Source organism: Pleurodeles waltl, chromosome 9 (assembly GCF_031143425.1).
Source record: "Pleurodeles waltl isolate 20211129_DDA chromosome 9, aPleWal1.hap1.20221129, whole genome shotgun sequence".
NCBI classification, from domain to species: Eukaryota; Metazoa; Chordata; class Amphibia; order Caudata; family Salamandridae; genus Pleurodeles; species Pleurodeles waltl.
This window is the reverse complement of record NC_090448.1, coordinates 122,455,957-122,476,801: the sequence shown is the minus strand read 5'-3', so window position 1 is coordinate 122,476,801 and position 20,845 is coordinate 122,455,957. Positions and strand designations below refer to the sequence as shown.

At 44.9% G+C, this 20,845-nt stretch overlaps 1 protein-coding gene across 2 annotated transcripts in view; it reads left to right on the top strand.

The window, feature by feature from the left end:
* The window catches only part of LOC138259003 (inter-alpha-trypsin inhibitor heavy chain H3-like), a 534,612-nt gene that overhangs the window by 225,189 nt on the left and 288,578 nt on the right, over positions 1-20,845 (top strand). For both annotated transcript variants that reach the window (XM_069206380.1, XM_069206378.1), the window contains 2 exons: positions 2,770-2,900; positions 20,679-20,836. In XM_069206380.1, coding sequence (XP_069062481.1) covers positions 2,770-2,900; positions 20,679-20,836 — 289 coding nt within the window. The remainder of the gene's footprint in view (positions 1-2,769; positions 2,901-20,678; positions 20,837-20,845) is intronic.

Sequence of the window (20,845 nt, the reverse complement as noted above, 5' to 3'; positions counted from 1 at the left end):
ATTTTATGACTGATACCACTGTAATCCCATGTTTTACCTTGAGTAATAGGAATAATCAAGGTTATTGATGTTTGCACACTGATTGCCACATGTTTAAGATTAAAAGTGGGATAGCTTTAGGGTTCAGACTGGGCTGGAATTCCTGCTTCATGGGGTCAACAGAGAAGCATGCAATAACAGCTCCTGAGTGCTGATGGATTTATCTTATGCATTTGGACAGTATATCAAACTATTCTGCTATATTGCTTGACCAACATGGGAGGAACCAAACTTTACCAATTCAAAATTTCACATTTCTAAGTGGAAAAAAAAACTGATGTTACCTTACCACTTTTTTGTCTGACACCCAACTAATGATATGTGGTATCGCATTGGGTTCTTCTACAGGTCCTCTACTTTTTTATACATTTAGAATTATGTAACTGCCACTATTACGCAGTGTAAAATATATTTGAATTATTTTCTCCTCTGGATGGACATAGTCATACCCTTATTCCATTGCTTGACCACTTACTTAGAGTCAATTTGGAAACTTTTCTGACTAATGTTCTGGAAATAACAAAATAATAAATCTTAGCTTTGTGTATGTTTTTATAGTTTAACAACCTTTAGTGTGAAAGTCTAAGTTATTACCCTGTTATTATCCTAATATTGAAGAACACAGATGCATGGATTGACAAACATACCTTCTTCAGCCAGTCAGTGGACCACATTGCCAATTCTAGTATTTTTTGTTTAAGATAATTCTACTCTTGCCACAGTCTTCAGCTTTGCTAATATTATTATCATCTTGAGGCTTAAATATTGCAATTCGCCTCACATAGGGCTCCCAAATTATTTGCTCATTTTACTGCATTGTATTGAGGATGTTGCAGCCAGTTGTGTAATATGGGCTGGTGTAAGACAATGCATCACTGCAACTGGCTCCCTGAAGAAGGCAGGGTTGCTTTTAAATTTCTCTTTATTGTTAATAAGACATTTTGGAAACAAGCCTTTTACAGAATATTTTTAAGAACATGTACATTTGGACTCTCATTATTCTGCTAGGAATAAGTTTCTCAGAATTTGAAACCAATGTTGTAAATCATTCTCTGACATGGTTCCCAGAGTAATACTTTAAACTAACCACAGCATGTTGCTGTTTTCTCAAACTTTGTCTGCTTCCTAAGCATGTAGCCCATATCAACTAACATTTATACAACCATTATCCATGCCATTTGTTAAATTTCAGAAAGGTATGTGTCTTCTTCTTTTTTCTGTCTCCTCTTACTCTTCTTTTTGCTGTTGTCTTTGATATTAACACTAATGAATGACATCAACCCAACAACATTAATATCAATAAAAATAATAACAATAATAATAATAATAATAATAATAATAATAATAATTGTTGTTATTAATAGTAGTGGGAGTAGTACTATTAGTATTTTTGTTTTGTTTCTTCTTCTTTTTGTTATTAATATTATGGGTATGTACTTTTCAAAAACATCCATGTGGGAAGTTGACAGGAGCCAGCAGCCGAAGATAATGATTGTGTGTTTTGGCAAACATCCTCCAACATACTCAAGTGAGAAACTCTAGCAAATAGAATGGCATTATAATTAAGAGATGACAAAATCAACAAGCAAATTCACTTTATAAATGTGAAGAAGACACTAAAAGAATAAGATTAAATAATCAAGATAAATAGAGTGAAATGGTAAAACTACAGGCAATCTGCCAGTGGATCTTCTAGACTACTCTTTTCCTATAGTGAAAGTGAAGCTCTGACGGTACCTTCTCCTTTGATTTTGGCTTTTCCACTACAAAATAGAGTATTTTTCATTACCGTTCAGCTCAAAATCTTGACCTTTATTTCCAGTTTGAACACATCTTTTACTAGGTTTGAGGTGCTTACTTAGAAGTGTATACACCTTCCAGATAAAGTAGGGTTGCAACTACTTATAGTTATAAGACTTTGACTACCTACTTGTACACAGGGACCCATTTGCTGTGAGTCCAGCACAGAGAAGGTGGGCTGTGCTTAGGAGCCATTTGCTCATTGTGTAACTGTCTGACTGGGTACCCAGGATGGGACCTAGTTCCAATTTTTTCCAAAGCTTTCTGCCTTGTAAATCCATCCATCTCCCACTTACCACATGCAGTAGAAAAAGAAAGCAATGCAGGTATTTTAAGTACAGTCCGTTTCTCCTTTTGATCTAACTATTTTGAACTCATTTTATTTTGTGTATTGTTGCAAGACGTTATGTTTCTGACCTGCAGCCCCCCAACTCAACTATTCTAATTACTTCATAGACAGATAACATTAACACAATGAAGTAAAATAAAGTAAAATACTTTTATCAATGTTATTGCCCCATGTATAATAATAGTCACTTATGTAGCACACATTCAAAATTAACTCACAACTCTACCACTACTGACTCTTTGAATTTAAATCTGATTATCACAGAAAGCATGCCTTATGCTCCTGTGCTTACTATCTAGTTTTGCTCCCCAAGTATGTCCTTAATACATACATACATACATACACACAAATACATGCATACAGCTTGAATAAACCCATGCAATTATTCAATCAATATGCTGCCAGTTTTCCAGCCAAAGTAAAAAACCAAATTGCATGCAACAACATCTAATGTTCCATGGTGTGTAGAAGAGATTACCGTCACTATTACTAGAGATACTAATGACAAATAGTATCATTAACGAAGATGATCTTGGTAATAATGATTATTATGACAATGACCATTGTAATGTTTTCATCAGGCAACCAACAACTTTACTTTAAACATGGAAGGAAAAGTAAGAGAAGCTTGGCAACACCAGCAATATATTTTTGGCAAATACACAGAGCGACTATGGGCCTATCTAACTATACAGCAGTTACTGGAAAAACAGTAAGTTATTATATGAGGTCGTTTCTGATGTCTTATATTTTATCATGTCAACAGTGTACAGCTTGCAGTTTGCTTAGAATTTCTAGGTTTCTTCAATTCAAAAATGATATTGGTGCAAAATTTTACCTTAACTGGTTTAAAAAAGTACCTTATTGTCTATAGAGTTAGCATGAAATGAGGAAAGCATACCAGTCCTTCCTACTGGAAATTTTGCATTGAATTATTAATGAGTTCTGAAATTCTGGTTGCCATTCCTCTGGGAATTCATCATTGTCCCTGTAATTTCACCCACACAATCCAACTGCTTTCATCAACTAAATGCTCCAGTTTTGAAAATAAACTGACTGGCAGTGTTACCACTCATCTTATAATTCCACTAGGGATAGTAGTCACTCTTACTGGCTCCACCAATTAGAATTGAGAAGCCCCTTATACTCAGGGCCTGTAGCCTTGGGACGTGTTGGATATTGGCAATGCAATGCAAGTCAACATCTCCAGAAGATGAGTATGCTTGATCATGGTTTAGAAGTTGAGACTAAAGCAGAGGATTCAGCATGCTTGACACATTAACATACAGGAAATTCAGTGGTTTGTGTAAGGCAACTCTGAATCTCTGTGCCAACATTGAACAACCCATACAACGTTCTAGAGCAAATATTTATTTTAAGTTATCTTATAACTGAATGTAACAAAAGGATGGGTTAGGGTTCACACTGAGGTGGGGAAAGTTAGTCTTTGTCAACCTGATGAAAAATATGTATCAGTTCTACTATTCTGTTTATGAGACCTGCAGTTTTGATACCTTTAGAAGTATATGCACTTGCCTAGGGCATGGGTTGTTGATTGTTGTTTGACATAATATAGCCTGTTGGAGACTTGTCGAGAAGACAATGGCTTTTTTTTACAGTACACAGAATGAGAACAGATGTGTGCATGCATATGCTATTTGAAGTGGGTATTGTATTTCTTGACACACTTTAGCTTTCAATATGTCTGATTTAGCATTTAATTTTAGGCAATTATGTTAACTTTCGTTGGCTAGACAACAGTTATGGTTCTGGGATGATGCACAGAGGTTTGTCCATAGGAGCTTTAATTTACTAGTATGTCTCGAATAATTTTAACTAGTGCAGGGACATTCCTGCATGGGCCCCTTGCTCTTGTTTTCCGCCAATCTTTTCATGGAAGTTGAACCACCAAGAAAAGAGTGGCAGAGAACAAGGTTGTAATCAGCAGGGCAGCGCTGAGTTCAACACTGCTGCACTGCTGTAATCCCGTCAGGATCGGAGATCGTGGTGGGGAGGGCAGTAGGTTGGCGGGTCTCCCCCCAACCTCCTAATGTGGCAGTCGCACCACCACAACTGCCACAGTCCGACCGCCACAGCGAGTCTGGCGGTCTGTTGGCCGCCAGACTCATGAAAAGACCCCATATGTGAAAATGGGGTATCAACGGGTAATTATCATTTATACATCACAGTGCCTTGACTTGCTTTGATCCTATTAAAATGTTTGTTTCCATCGTACTTCAGAATGATAACAAGTATGTTTTGGTTGTGCTTTCTTAACTGTTGTTATATTTTCATATACTTGTACAGTCCTATTGGAAAATGGGTTATTGGTAAGGGCAGGTAAGTACCTACACTTAGCAATAGGCCACTAACCGCCACTTAGGTCCAGTTAAGTCTCAGTAAATTAAACCCAGCTCAACCCTTGGTAGCTTGGCAACGAGCGACAAGGCTTAACTTAGGAGACAGAGTGTAAAGCATTAAAATATCACAAAACAGTAATTACATAAAACACAGGAAACAGTTTAAAAATCCAAAACCAATTTATAAAAACAGATTTCATTTTTATCTTTAAAATTACACAAAAACAAATAAAATCAGATAAGGGGAACCGGAGATATGAATTTTTAAAGAATTACTGTTTTATAGTGCCTAGAAACAAAAAGTGCCAATCTGGTCATCTGGTCGCACCTCGACCAGGGCAAAGTCAAAGTTTAAGGCTGACCGCGATGGAGCCCGGCTCGGCTACAGCCCGCGGGAGGCCTCGGTCAAAAGTTTACCTTCGGACTTGGTTGTTTTTCTGAACATTTTCTTCAGCGGGACGAACCTGCCAGTCAAATCTGACCTCCTGGAACTCTTCCTCGGAAACGCGTCACGGGAGCCCTCAGTGGAGATTTTTACCTTTGGACGTAGTTGTTTTTTCAAGGTGAAAATCCTTCGACCGGGGCAAACCTGGATTTTGATCCGACGTCCTTGGAGCCCTCCTCCGATAAGCTGGCTGGGAGGTCACAGTCAACTTTCTACGTTCGGACTTAGGCGGTCATTAGAAACACGGCAGAAACAACCGCCGTGTTCATGCTGGCAGTCAAAACACTGACCGACAGCGACCCCAGAATCCCGCCGGCCACATTATGGAAACCTTGTTTCCACCCACCGGCTCACTGAAAGGCTTGGCTGGGACATTAACCGCGGCTCCACATGGAGCTGCTGTCAATGCCTCTGTGCTGCAGGTGCAGTTGTACCCGTCGCGCAGATCACTGGCTGGAAATCTGCACCGGGGCCCCTGCACTGCCCATGTAGGGCACCCCCTCTGCAAGCCTTTTCCTGGCAAGATATCCCGCCAGGAAAAGGATGGCGGAAAATGAAACATAATCCGCAGGGTAGCGCAGCTACCCTGGCGGATGGTGTTTCAACTCGCCGCCAGGCTGCCTGACGGCGGGAGCCTGGCGGTGGGTGACGGCTGCCGATGGCGGACATCCCCATGTGTATTATATGGCGGGCCGAACCGCCATGTTTATAATGAGAGCCTTAGTCTCATTTTTGGAGATTTTCTTCACCGGGACGAACCTGCAAGTCAAGCCGGGTCGCGGTTGAAGCAAGCCGGCTAGAGTTGCCGCGGCGGGTCGGTCCCTTTATGGAGCTTTTTTCCAAAAGTTCTCCAAAGTTCTCCAAACTTCTGGATTTTCCTTCAGATGTTCCTTTAATGTTCTTTTGGGGTCCACAGCTCACCCCAAAGTTCCAGAAGCTCTTAGATGATCCTTGGGGGTGTGGACTATAACTCATAGAATGCACCGGGTGAAAACTCCTTTTTGGCCACTGGACAGTGGTCAGCTGGTTGGTTTCTTCAGGAGTTGGTGCAGGGGACTCTGGTTAGCAATTGTTCACCTGTAGCAAACAAGGACTCCCTTCTTGAACCAGTTGAAGCCAGGCAAAGTCCTTCTTGTGGTGAAGCCCAAGTGTGCAGCTGGTGCAGCCCTTCAGAGTGCAGGGTCCAGGTGCAGGCCAGGGGTCCAGCAGGGCAGTCCTTCTTCTCCTGTAGTTCTTCCTTGTTGGAATCTGATGGGGATCTGAGGTGTGGGTGCAGGTCTGCCAGTTTTATCCCTGCTCCTGGGTGAAAAACAGGAGGGTCCTGGTTCTCCAATCAGATGCAGGGTCCTTCCCCCTGTGATGACCACTTCCTGGGAAGTGTGGCAAAAATCAATCCCAGGGAACAACATTCCTCAAAACTCCATCATGGCTGAAAGTGATTTTTGGAGGTTACATCTGGCTGAGCCCACCCATTGGTGTGGCTAAAAATCCTAAACACACCCCTCTACTGCTCTCTCCTAATCTAATCAAGGGGGCACCTAATTGTCTGGGTTTTCAGGATGTGGGGGTGTTGCGGGTTGCTCCAAATTGTTTTTTTTTGTAAAAAATGTTTCATTTATAAAGCGCGTAGCTACCCTAGGGCATCCCAGCGCTAAAGGTACAGGATAATCCAGGAAAACATGAAAAGGCAGACTAGTGGCTAAAGAGTATAGTTTTCAATTTCTTCCTAAAAAGAGATTCAGAAGGTTCATGGCAAAGCTCAGGAGGTAAGGCATTCCAAAGATGGGCGGCCTTGATAGTGAAGGAGTTTCCACCCCATGAACTATGGACGCGGGGTATATGAATCTGCCGGGCTAGAGAAGATCTGAGGTGTCTCCGAGGGGCGTGAATGTCCTTCTCTGCCTTTGAAGACCAGTTTGGCAGCCCTTCTCCTTCCTGCTTCACCATCTGCTGAGGGGAGATCTTCTCCCACAGGCACATCTCTTTGTGTGAAGCCAGGCCACTTCACACCTCATCAAGGCAGCCTGGCCAGGCTGCCAGAGGCTGGCCAATCAGAGCACAGCAGCAACAACACTGCAGGGCTGAAGTTGGCAACTTTTCACGTAAAGTTTAAAACTCTTTACCTGAACAAGTTATATTAAATCCAACAACTGAAAGTTGTGGGATTTATTATAACAGTTAATTTGATACCAAACTCTTTGTATCTGTTACGTAAGGGGACTTTTAAAATTAAAATAATGTCTCCCCATTCTAGCCTATGGAGGCCATTCACTACAATGAGGGGAAAACAAATTTGGCTGTTTTACCTCACCAGGGCTTATAAAACTAATTGTATAAGGTCCCTGCTTATAGTTACATGGCACCCAGCCCTAGGGGTATAAGGTAGTTTAAGACTTTGGATCTACTTTTAATTCCAAAGTCAAATTTGCATGTAACTTTAATTTAAAAGCAGCCAGCAAGGCAGGCCTGCCTTTAAAATGACACTGGGCACCTCAGCAGTGCACCTATGGGGGCACTACCTATGGTGGGGTCCCTAAACCTCCATGCCCTACCATATACTAGAGACTTATAGGTAGGTTAACTTTGCCAATTATAATTAGCCTAATTTGCATATCCACTTTACACAGAGCACTGGCCCTGGGACTGGTTAGCAGTACCCAGGGCACAGCCAAGAGTCAGTAACCACCAGTACCTGTCCAAAACGTTTGGGGGTGACCAGGGAAAAAAAGGAGGACTTTTAGAGGTATTTAAATTGTATTCCATCAGAATTTTTTTTACATTCTACAGCCTTTTCTTTCACGTCGGTTGTATTCCAGCATAATTATCAAATAGTTAGCTTCACAAAATGCTCTCACTTTATAGTCAGAAAACGAAACGTAAACAGCAATCTCCATGTTAACGTAGCCTGACATTGGATCTCTATCTTTGAACACTGAAAAAATGTGATAAGAATAAGACAACATTTAAAGGCATCTTCATTGCTTATTCACCTTCTGAATTTCGGCATGGTTATTTCTGGGGGTGCTGCTGCAACACCCGCACCCCTACTTCCAGCACCCTTGAGGCCAGCACCTATGAGGTCTAATGCTCTTTACCATCACTTTGCTGTCCAGTCAGTTAGGTACTTAGAGCACGTCGTTTCTGTAGGCTTGAGAGGTGCACTATGTACTGAGTACTCTGAGAGGTCAGTAGCCCAGAAATGTGACAATAAGGTTATTGCTTCCTGAGGTTTCTGCTGCCCTGAAAGGCACAGAATGTGGCAAATACCCTGAAATCTCTGCAATTTTGAAAGGTACAATATGTATTTGATATCATGAGATCTCTGCAGACCTGCAATATATTTCACAGAATTTATACCCTTTGACGTCTTCAGCTCTATAGTGTGATCAGTGTGATGGCTTCTCTAAATCAGCACCATAGTACATGCCTCTGGTTAATGCCAGATTTATACCAGTGAAGCAACAGACTGGTGAAACATGGGAGAGATTGAGGAAAGTCAGTGTTGTAGGAACTGAGAGAGAATCAAATTATTGGAGTAGTGTCCTGAGTCAAATACCTCCCATGCAAAAAATACTTATAGAAAAGGACGCAACCCAGTAACCCACGGACCTGGGTTCAACAATTATTATCGACAAAGGTGGTCCCTATGGGGGAAGTAAAGCCTTAGACTTCCACCGCCATAGTGTCACAAAAACTACTCTATTAGTTGGCGAAATTCAATCAGTGCATTTATTCTGTCAATTCTGTTCATGCAATAATGGTTCAAAATTATATAATGCAACATTTACATTTTTCAAATAAACAAGGTGCTCCTAGCAGGAAACAATGCAGTGAAATTGATTTCATGTCAATGGAGGTGGGCTTGTGCTATGTATAGAAATATTTACATGTGACTGATTGAGACAATATGTTGTTATGAACAGCACTCATATTGTGGTATGTACTAGAAGCTCCTTGTTTATTTGGAAAATGTAAATGTTGTGTTATATCATTGTGAAACTTACTGCATGAACGGAATTGACAGAATAAATGCACTGATCACAGTGCAACAACTAACTCATAGAGGAGTTTTTGTGATACTATTGCAGTGGAAGTCTAAGGCTATACTTCCCCCATGGGGGCCTCCTTTCCCATGCAAACAAGGCTGATGTCAGGTGGCACTCTGAAGTCTGCTATAAGAAACACAGACTGAGGAGGAAAGTGAAAACTGGTAATGCCCAGCCGCAAGGTCTTGGAGACCTAATTTCACCTTGCTAAAGAGTGTTCCAACACAAGTGTCTACTCAAGAAAGAATGGAATAGTCCTCTCACCTCTGATGTTGAATTACTGTGAACAGTGAAGTAGACTGTATGATTGACAGATGCATCCACTGATTTGGCATTGTAAATTAGTCTGGTACTCGGTGATCTGTGTGCATGTTAGTCACTCACATGACCACCCAGGTGAAAACTCCAGCAATACTGTCATGAGTGATCCAGCCAACAATGACCAGTAGGTTCTGACGGTCAATTTATTAGAGGGGGTGTTCCATACTACATAATTTCCTTCTAGTCACCAAGAAGAGCAGCCAGCAAGATGTATTCTAAACATAGCTAGGTGGCATGAAGCTGGACGAGTTTGAACCCTAACTTTTACCCATTTGCAAATCACTCATATTCACAGTGGACTTAGCTTCAAGGAATATGTTGGCAATAAAGCCGAGACAGACTGATACCAGGTCTTTCTACTACACAAAGTGAAACCATTCCTTTCAGACAGTGATTTCAGAGCTGCTGTTCAAGCCTTCAGGCTAGCTCATCTGCTCCAGAGCCTTAGGGACTCCACACTAGTACCCTTTAAAGGCATCCTCAGGGTTCATTATGAACCTGAAGAAATATGTCCATATCACCACCACCCCATTATGGCTCACTTAGTGACCCTGCTGCATCTTTAAAAACATCTGTACCATATATAAAGCCATCATGACTAGAACATCCGTCTATCTGGCTGACACAATCACCACCCTCCATGGCTCTTAACACACCCACAGCTAGCACAAAATCAGGCTTTAGACAAAGAAGTGAAAAAAAGAAAAAGCAAGGCAAATAGCCTTCTCTATCCATGCACCCAGGATCTGGCGCAAGCATGCCTATTTATCAGGACAACCCACCCAAATATATACCTTAACTTTCAGTGCACTAAAGATATATACTGCTACACACACAGTACTTTAACCTCGACATAGCGATGATTGGATGTTCCGATAAGAGTTAGCTCTAAAGAAAGTATGTAGGGTTAGATTTATGTTTAGGGTTGCTGTAGGTGTGATGAAACAGCTGGTCATTATGAACATGGTGGTAAACACTCCACTGCCGGCGATGGCTGTAACTACCGCCAACAGGCTGGTGGTCTGGACCGCCAAATAATGAACCAGATGAGAAATAAGTAGCAGTCCATCCACACACCGCCATCTTTATAGTCCAGACGAGGACAGAGGAGGCCGCCCTCAGGCCAGTGGAAAGGCCCAACTCGCCCACCAAATAATGAAACACCAGGCCACCAGCAGTTCTGGGGCGGTAACCACCTCCAGGCAAAGCATGGCGGAAACAGACAATATAAAAGGAAACTCTCACCGGAGGTACACAGAACACGCTGACGCGGGCATGGAGCGAGAGTAGGAAATAATGCCACTATTACTCCACTATTACTCCTTGCTATATTCCTCCAGGACCATGACTGATGATGAAGACGGTAAGTACTGCAGCCTAGTTCACATGGGAAGAAACAGCACAATTACGCACCCACCCAACCCCGCAACGCACTCCCAACCCCTCCCACATCCCAAGCCATACATACCATAACAAGATGTACTTACTAGACACAAGCCAACAAAGACCTGCACCAATGTGCACACATATGCACACCACACCCCCACAGTGAAACGCTGAACAACGTCACTATATTGTGCCAACAGCACTACTGGGCACTTAAAATGTATTATAGCAAAAAAAGTAATGTCCAAATAAGGCCTTTGGCCAGTTCATGTCAATGTCCCTCGAGTGCCAACATAGTCCGAACTTGACTCCCACGTGTGCAAAGGGAACTCCACTGGAAAGGGGCATCAATGGGGCAGACAGGCACCTCAGGGAATATGGGCAGGGGGTGGCGGGTGTGGGGACTTAGGTCTGGAAGGGGGGGCTTAGGCTTAGTTTTGGGAGGTGGAGGGTGTTTGGGCTTGCCCTTGGAAGGAGGGGGAGTGGTCCTGGACCCGGGGGTGGCAGCGGGACCTGGGGTAACACGGGGCCTCTTTGTCCTTGGGGAAGGGGCACAGGAATGGGAAGGGCGAACTGGAGTAGACTTGGACGAGGAAGGAGTGGACTGGGCAAGGACATTCACACGTTTAGGGACAAGACGGGGTGGGCCAGTAGGTACAAACAGGTCAACACAGGATAGGAAAAGCTTCTTAGGTGCAGTTGGAGGGGATTTGGAGGCAGGTCTGGGAGTGGAGGTTGAGGGAGTGCTCATATATGGTATAGGTGTGCCGGATGTGGATGCAGGTGCCTGTATAGTATGCTTATGTCTGGTGGATGTGTGTGGTGTGGATGTGTGCAAATGTATGAGTGTTTTGGGAGGAGGAGGGGTGGACACAGTGGGACAAGACAGGCTGCCAGTGTAGATCGATGTTGTCTGGGTGTCTGCAGGTCTGGTGAGTGTGCTGCAAGTGTCTGTCAATGTAGTCGTGGTGAGTGCAGGTGTGGTGTCAGGGGTGCATGTCTGGATGTCAGATGTTGTGGCGACTGCATGAATGGGGACAGCAGCAGTGACTGAGGGTGCAGTGCGTGTGGGAGTGCATGGTGAGGTGACAGACAGGGTGGCGGGGAGGTTGACACACTGGGGAAAGTGGATATTATTGTGTGTGCTTTGGTATGTGGTATGTTGGATGTGGTGCTTGTGTTGGCCTTTGTACTTCTTATGTGTTGATCTGTATGCATGGCTGTTTGTATGAGTGCTTGGGATGGGTGAAGGGAGTGGGGTGCTGGAAGGGGTAGAGGTGGTGGGAGGGGGGAAGGAAAAACCAGGGACACTGGCGGCTGTCAAAGAGGAGCCGAGAGCCTGAAAAGATCTCTGTAGGCCAGACATGACACTGTAGGCATTGCACTGCTGCATCTGGGATGCTAGCCCCTGGATGGCATTCACAATGGTTATCTGCCCTCCAGAGATGGTTCTCAGGAGATCAATAGCCTCCTCCATGAGTGCAGCAGGGCTGACTGGGGCGAGCGGGGACGGGCAACTTAGTTGGAAGCAACAGGGAGGGCGTTGATGGTATGGCGGAAGATGACAAAGAGTGGTAAGCCCAGTAGGGTCCGCCACCACCAGGGAGCTGCCATCAGGTGAGGGATCTTAGACACTACCTCCAGTGGTAGTTGACTCACCCGTGGTACTCCCCTCACCCTCCAACCCACTGGTCCCCTTGGTGTCCGTTGACTTTGCCTCCTTGGAACTGTGGGCTGCTGCATCCCCACTTGCGAGTGCCTCAGCTTCCTTGCCAGATGATGCTAGTGTACACAAAGGACACAAAAGCACAGTGGTGGGGAAACAAAACAAGAATAAAGTATGTCAAATCCTGAAATATGTACATGTGTGAATATATGTACATGTTGGCTCACACACACTCCCACCCAGGTCACACACATACCCACAGCAGAAACAACAAATGTAATGGATGTGCCCCTGACTAGTGAGCATTACCCCAGAATACACCAAATAATCTTCTTGAAACACGACCCTGATACACTGTGTGAAGTACACCCATGAGAGACCATGCCCAGTCAATGTACTTACAAGTCCACAAGACCACAATGAATACCAGACACAAAGGGGACCTCTCATAGGCCTACGAACTCTGCCAAAACTAGCTCTCTTACACCATCCCAAGGACCCGGAGGGGGCAGGACTACAGGGACACACCTGTCTAAGTGCCTCGCACTACAATGCATACATCCCACAGCACCCAAATTGAACCATCAAAGTGGTATCACAACAGTGTTGCTGCTCGCCCCCTTGTGGCTGCTGTGCTGCCTTCAAGCGTCCATCCAAATCTGGATAGGCCACCGCCAGTATGCGGGCTATTAGGGGGGTCAGGGTCCGACGGGTACCCCTTCCTCATTGGGAGGCCTTCCCCAGCTGGGCCTCTCCGGTATCCCTGGCCCAGCGCCTCAGGTCCTCCCACAGCATCCTGCAGTGGGTGCTCTGCCGGTTGTAGACCGATAGGGTCCGCACTTCCTTTGCGATGGCTTGCGACAGGCCTTTCTTTTGATGTGTGCTGACCTGCATGAGACACACAGAGCAATGAAACAGACGTCAGTATGGGTGCACCGTATACATATGCCACGCTGTTCCATTTGGAACGGCCATTGTTGACATGCATTTGAACAAATTACAGGCAGAACATGCCAAACAAACTATGGCTGGGCAGTCACACCTTAAACATACAGGCATCCGCCACAATCACACACATCTACAGATGACAGATGGCAACTCACCTGCTCCTCTGGTCACCCACACAACTTCGCATACCAGCTCCTCCGCGGTGAGGGCTGGGGCCAGTTCCCCTGTAACCCGCGCCATCTCAGGGACCAGAGTCAGGACACATCAGCACACTCAGTGGAGTACTACCTTTCACGTGAGTCAGGAGTCAAGTGTCAAGGGTCTGACGAAATGGCGTAGGTACTGCGGTGGTGTGCTCCATCACCTCCGGCGACAATCATAATTGGCTAAGGTTCCCCATTGACAACCATGTAATCCAATGCTCAGGTACAAGGCGGTGAACACCGCCTTCCGCCATGGCGACTAACACCAGCGGAATGAAGTAACTTCCACTCTATCAGACCTGGATGGCAGGAGACTGCCATTTTGCTACCGCCACGTCTCCATAGCCTGACCGGAAGCCTCATCCAGGGCCACATTCTCTCTCCCCTTCGTAACTTGCTGACATGGTTCTAAGACCCCCCACATGTACCCAACTTTGGAAGTCTGTCTACAATGTGATGCCATTATGACAGAGAAACCTCAGCACATATTTGCCTAATGGTGTACCTCATTCTTTCCGTTAGTGTGCATTACCTATGTGACGCTTTTTACAGTAACATCATGGGATGGAAGTGTATGTTGACAATGTGTTCTTTCTTCCCCCATAGGTACAGACCCATGTGGCGAGAGAGGGCCCCATCTGTATACAGACCCCTCAACTTCCCGCCAAAAAATCTGGATTCTATGCCTTCGCTAATATCCACTACGTGAAAAGTGCCATTGATGGAACCCACATAGCTCTCATACCCCCAAGGGTGAATTAACAGGTGTATAGGAATCGTAAGAACTATCTCTCCATGAATGTACAATTGGTTTGTACTGCTGATCAGTACATTTCACATGTGGATGCAAGGCTCCCAGGATCCGTCCATGAGTCATTTGTCTTGAGAAACAGCAGTGTGTCACACATTATGGTACAACTACAAGGGGACAGAGGTTGGCTCATAGGTGAGAGTGTATGCCACTGGATCAGTTACATAGCTGACAGCCAGGCTGTGTGCAAGTGTAGGCACTTTGTTCAAGTCCTCTTTCGCCCACTTTTGCAGGCGATTCTGGCTACCCCAACTTGCAATGGCTCCTGACACCTGTGAGGAATCCCAGGACAGATACAGAGAGGAATTATAATGAGGCCCATAGACGTATTAGGAGGGTGATAGAGCGCGATATAGGACTCCTGAAGGCAAGATTTTGTTGTCTCCATCTCTCTGGGGAATCCCTGTGCTATGTCCCTGACAAGGTTTATAAGATAGTGGTGGCCTGCTGCATGCTGCACAACTTGGCTGTGAGGAACGCTGTCCCACTTCTGGAAGAGGAGGGTGCTGTACAACCAGCCCTGTAACCTCAGGTAGGGGATGAGAGTGATGGTGAGGAAGAAGAGGGGGAAGATATTAACTCCAGGACCCAGCTAATCCGGCTATACTTCCAGTGACTCTAAGGTACTGTTCAATGATGCTGTAGTCTTTACTGCATAGTTACAGTCTGTCTCAATAAATATGTACTGTGGTGTCTTTTGTCAGTGACAATGCTAACTAATGACTGAAGTGGCATATGCCAGGGAACCCAATATTAGGTACAGTGTGACGTACTTCAGCCACTACAGTGCGTTGGATGCCCCCCTGCAATAAAATTGTAATGATGATAGTAACTGGCTAATGCATATGCAATCACAATTGATATCTCATATTGATGAGGGTCATATGATTTAAATGCATAGGTGTATTTATTCAATGGAAATATGTACATAAATGTTGGGACAGTGAAAGCAAGTTGGCACATGGTGAATAAACATACTCAGGTACATATGCTCCGCTGTTGGTAGCAATGGGTTTTGGTCCATGTGGCCATTGGAAGATGGTGTGATGGCAGTGGCATGTCAACAAGGTAGCTCAGTGGCACACAAGGGAGACAGTTAAGGGTACAGTCACTTCCTAGCACTGGGCTTGGTCTTGGCTGGTGTTTCAGTGGCATATCTGGATCTGAGGGCACATTTGCGAAGGTGCGGCTGGGCTGCAGGGGTAGGGTTGCTGGTTTCCTGTGTGTCTTCTGGCAGTGCCACCAGTCTAGTGGTTTCTACTGATGTAGAAGGCAGGGCAGTGTCCTGGCTAGTGGTAGGGGCTTGCAGGTGGGTGGAGGACTCAGCCTGGCTCTGGTACTGGTGCTGCAGCACCCCTGCAATGGAGGCCATGGTGGCATTGAGCTGTTTCCATTGCTCCATGGCCTCCTGGTGGTGTGCTATCTGCAGCCTCTGTGTCTGCTCCAGCATGGCCAGGACTAGGCCCATCCTGTCCTGGATATGATGATATGCTCACAGGACCTCAGATATCACCTCCTGTGCTGCTGCATCCCTCCTTTGGCCACCCCACTGGGCCACTGATACCCTCGCACTGGCCCTAGCCTCCTGTGCCTGGGTCTCCTTCACAGCTCTGTCAGTCCCACTTGCAGTTGGCCCTTCATCATCCTGCCTGTTGGTGGGTGGAGACTCTGGCCTCGGTACATGTGGGCAGCCAGTCCGTGGCCGGGAAACACTGGTGTGGGGTCGTTTGGGCAGAGCTGATGATGGTGGCTGAGTGTTAGGGGTGTCAGTGGTATCCTGGGTTGGGCTTCTGGAGGGTGACAGTTCAGGACTGTGTTATGGGCCAGGGAGTTCCTCTGTGTCCATACATCCCTCTGCACTCTCCTGAGTGGGGCATCCGTCTTCAGGTGGAGGGCTGGCACTCCTTGACGTCTCCGTCTAGGTGGCATGGGTGGTGTGTCTGTGTGTGGGGGAATAGACATGTGGGTGTCATGTACTTTTTCGGCAGTTGCTGCACTGGTCTGCATTATTTGATGCTTATATTCCCCTGTAGTGGCATGCAAGGTCCCTTCACGTACATTTTGTTGCATTTTATGTGGGGGGTGGAGGTGCATTGTGGGTGCTGTAGTGCCACTGGTATTCCATGCAGGGGTAGGTGACTGTGCACAGAGGCTGGATGGAGATTTGTTTGTGGGATTGTGGGCATGCAGGGAACTTGGATGTGGGTGCTGTGGACTGGGTAGGGGATGGGGTCCTGGTGGTAGTGAGGGGATCGGGTGGTACATGCGTTACAGGTGTGGTGGATATGAAGAAATTGTAGTTGACGTACCCGAGTCCAGTCCTCCAGTGAGTCCAGTGAGACCCTCTGGGTGCAGGAGAGCCAGGACCTTCTTCTTCCAGTCGGCGTATTCGGGGGGAGTAGGTGTGGGACCACCACCAGTCTTCTGTATGGCAATGTTGTGCCTGGATGCCATAGACCAAACCTTCCTGCGCAGGTCATTTCATCTCTTCTGTATGTCGTCCCTTGTGTGTGGATGTTTTCCCACTGCGTTGACCTTGTTGACTATTGTCTGCCATAGCTCCATCTTCCTGGCCACAGGTGTCTGCTGCACCTGTGACCCGAATAGTTGTGGCTCAACGCTGAGTATTTCGCCCTCCATGGTCCTTAACTCTCTGTTGGTGAAGCGGGGGTGCTTCGGGGGTGCCATGATGTGTGTTATGGGTGGTGTGTTGTAGGTCTATTGGTGAGGGTGCTGTTGTGTGGTTGGGTGTGCGACTTGTGATGGTGTCTGGGGTATGTATGGGTTTTGGGGGTGTATTTGTGTGTGTGACTTATGTGATGTTGAGCTCAGTTTATGCATGTTGTGTTGCCAATATCAGTTGTGCTATTGGCATTGCAAAGGATTGTGGGGTGGATATGTAGTGTTTTATAGTGTTGTGGATGTGTGTCATGTGTGTATGTTTCAAACTTGCCAATGTGTGAATTTGTTGTTGGTGGGTCCCATTGCTGTCTGTGGCGATCCGTACTGCTAATGGTTGTTCGACATTCACTGTCCGCCAAGCTGATTTGTGCATTATTATTTGGTGGGCGGAGGATTTGTCTGCATGGCGGTGGTGGGGTGTAGTGCCTTTCCTCTGTTGTGGCACTGGTGGTGGGTGGAGGTTGCAGGATTTTTAGAGGCTTGTCTTTTTGGCATCATTATTCGGTGTTGTGCAGTCCACATTGGCATGGCGGTTGGCGGTGATTACCTCCAAGTTCATAATGAGGGCCTTAGTGCCTAATCTTTTCATAGGCATATATAGTTAATGTGACGGAAAGTCAATTTAGTGTCTTATTTGTTGGTTGAATTAGTGCTGTTCTCTACAGCAACATACTGTCATTATATGATTGTACATTTTTCTGGGTCATCTTCATTTCTTACAGCGGCAGTAGAAAGATTTGTGCCACAAGTGTTCACACTTTGTACATGCAACTCTTTGATGGAAAGAACCTCAAGGCAACCGAGCTACCAGTAAAATAGGTAATGGGACCTAATAGCTAAGTCCTTGGCAGGAAGGCCTTTACTTTGTGACAAAAGACAAACTCTTGTATGTCATTGCTGGCCTGGGTAATGGAAACCCAATTCTTGTCACTTGTTTTGCATTATCTGCAGCATTTCCACTAATGGTATCCCCTGGTTCACCATTCACTACCTCAACCAAGCGTGAAGGGTCTTTCAGCAGCAACACACTTGAGAGAAAGACATGCATAGGTCCAAACCAAGTTGTGATAAAAATGATAAAGTTTGATTATTTGAAACTATATATTTTAGAAACATGGAAGGTACAGATAAAAAAAAAAATACTTGGAAATATCAGTTTTCAAAAGACATTGAAGGTATACGTTCCAAATTTCATAAAATAACCAAAGGCCTCGTTTTAGAGAGGAGGTAATGGAACATCCACCAACAACTGTGGTGTCCTCTCTCACCCTCGTGTTCGTTTACGCTCTTCATTTACAGGCTGGTGGGGCAGTTTTCTTTCGCGGCATAAATGACACCAGCTTACCCAACAGTTAAATCCTTGCAGCAGACAAGATGCAGGTTTTAATGGCATGCAATGCCCCAACCTATTTCTGCCAGTGTGTGTTCTGTCTGTGTATATGAAGCTAGCCATGTTGCTCCCTGTTGGAAAGTCCAAAATGTCCCACAAGGGTAAGACTTCTTGCAAGTAACCTCAAACATCTTTCTCTTCGGCATCAACATTTAAGCGATTCTTAAGGCAGCAGAGGTCCTATGCTTTTACCTTAAAGACTTTTTTTATTTAAGATCTACAGAAAATGCTGATGCCAATATTGTTGCAAGACTTTAAACCTCATGTTAGTCTGTGGACCTAGTACTAAAGGAGCTTTCCTTCATGCACAGTAGGAAATCATAAGTTTACTTTCTTGCTTATCACTGTTTCTGTACACACCATGTGACAGGTTGCTGAGTGATCACTGTTCTAGGTAGCGATTGCCCAGGTAATGATTTACATTATGACTTTTTTGTTCACCTCGATGAGCTGATTCTTAGCCATCATTGTTGGGATATTTTCATCACCTTTGAAATATTTGATCTCATTCCCGTAGATCTCCTCTTTTAGAAGATCCATTTCTATTAAATAAAAAAAATGTATATTTCTCTTCAAATACCCTTTGTGTTGCACAAATGCCTACGAAGCAGAGCGAAGAATACGTTAGAAGAGGGAAAACATAAAACAACTAGGGGTGAGCGGGACTCTGGAATTTTATTTCATGAAATTCCATAGATTTACAGAAAACCTTTGCGAGATTCCGCAGAGTTCCACCAGGGGGCGGAAAATATGCATTTTGTGCTGCTCGCACTGCAATTTAGGGCCAGTAGAGCAAGAAGTGCTGAAAAATGAGTGCAACTTGCCATGCAGTGTGCAAGGGCTCGCAGCCAATTGAGTTGATTTTGCTGCTACTATTCGAGATGCATCACTCGGACCACGGCCGTCTGCTTCACAAAATCAGTCTACGGGGGAGCAAAATCTTGCTTGCCAGCTCAGATTTCTGGAGCCTTGAGTGGAAAAAATTCTCCCATGCACTAATTGGAGGAACTTGGCCAGAACTCTGCGTTACTAGAGTAGAACAGAGTCGCCAATTTATGCCAATTCCACGGGCAGATTGAAAGATTCAGCACATTCTTGAAAGCAACACCTCTTTTTCCAGTTTCTGTGTCTTCCCTGCTGAGTAAATTTAGGCGCAATGTGATGTTTTTTGTTTAATAAAAAGCAGAGGCATTGACGTTAGTATATTTAAAAATGTCCTTCGGTTGTGGAGGTTTAAACTGCTATGATTGTGCAGTATGTCAATGAAACCAGTAAACATGGCTTTCAACTCTTATATCTCTCCAGGCCCAGACTGGCAACCAAAAGCTGCCCTGGTAAAAATGTTCAAACCAGCCGTTCCCTTTGCTCCTGCTCCAGCCCCCTCTCCCTCCCCTTCTGTCCTCTCTCCTAAAATTAACACGGAGGTACCGGGGAAAGTGACAAACGTGTCAGCAGTGGCACTCTGCCCTCAAAAACCGTCCTCCAATACTCCGGGGAAATGCCTGAATGGATTAATAGTGACCCGGCGTCCTCTTACGATGCTGTGTTATTGATGAACCAAACATGTTGAAGTGCTGTCACCCAGAGAGTTTGTTAAAGTTATGCTTCCCTATACTATTTCACCTCTGACACCTTCAAGTTATAAGTGAATCTTTGGGTGGAGAAAGGATGTTGAGGGCTTCAAACATAGGGATGCTGAAGCCACATAAAATGAAACAACAAAGAACAATCTTCCATTTCCAGACATTTGGAACTGTGACCATAATAAATCCACAGGCTGAAAATAAATCTAGGGCAATGATGAGCCAAGCAATTACATATTAACCACAGATCTTCTTTAATTACAGAAAAATAAGAGCGGTACCACCGAAGTACATCAGCACCCTCATTTTTTGTTTTTTCAGTCCACATGGAGAAGAACCTCTTATTTTTCACGTAGAACACTCACCTACGGTCATCTAGTACCCCAGAGGGTCACATTTCAGCCTGATTTGGTGGTTTCTGATCTCTGGTGATACAAGGGGCTTTGGTGCTGCAGGATTTGGATGGATTGTCATGTAGCATATTTTCTAACATGTTCGTGTTTGACATGCTCATATATTCACTTTGACAACACTTGGGAACATGCGGTAATATTAGAAATGTACACATATTTAAGTTAATGTCATTTTCAAGTACTATGAGTTGTGGTTATTATGGATGAGTGTGCATTATGGCAATACTCTCTTTTAGCATTTCAGCTCAAGCGGAAGAAAAATATGCTTTAAAGAAGAAAGCCTTGGACCTTTCTCTCAAGTATAGTTTTGTTACACCTCTGACATCTATGACTGTAACTAAACCAGACAATGAAGCGAAGAACGCAACCCTTGTGGCTGACAAACTTACAGAAGGTGAAATGG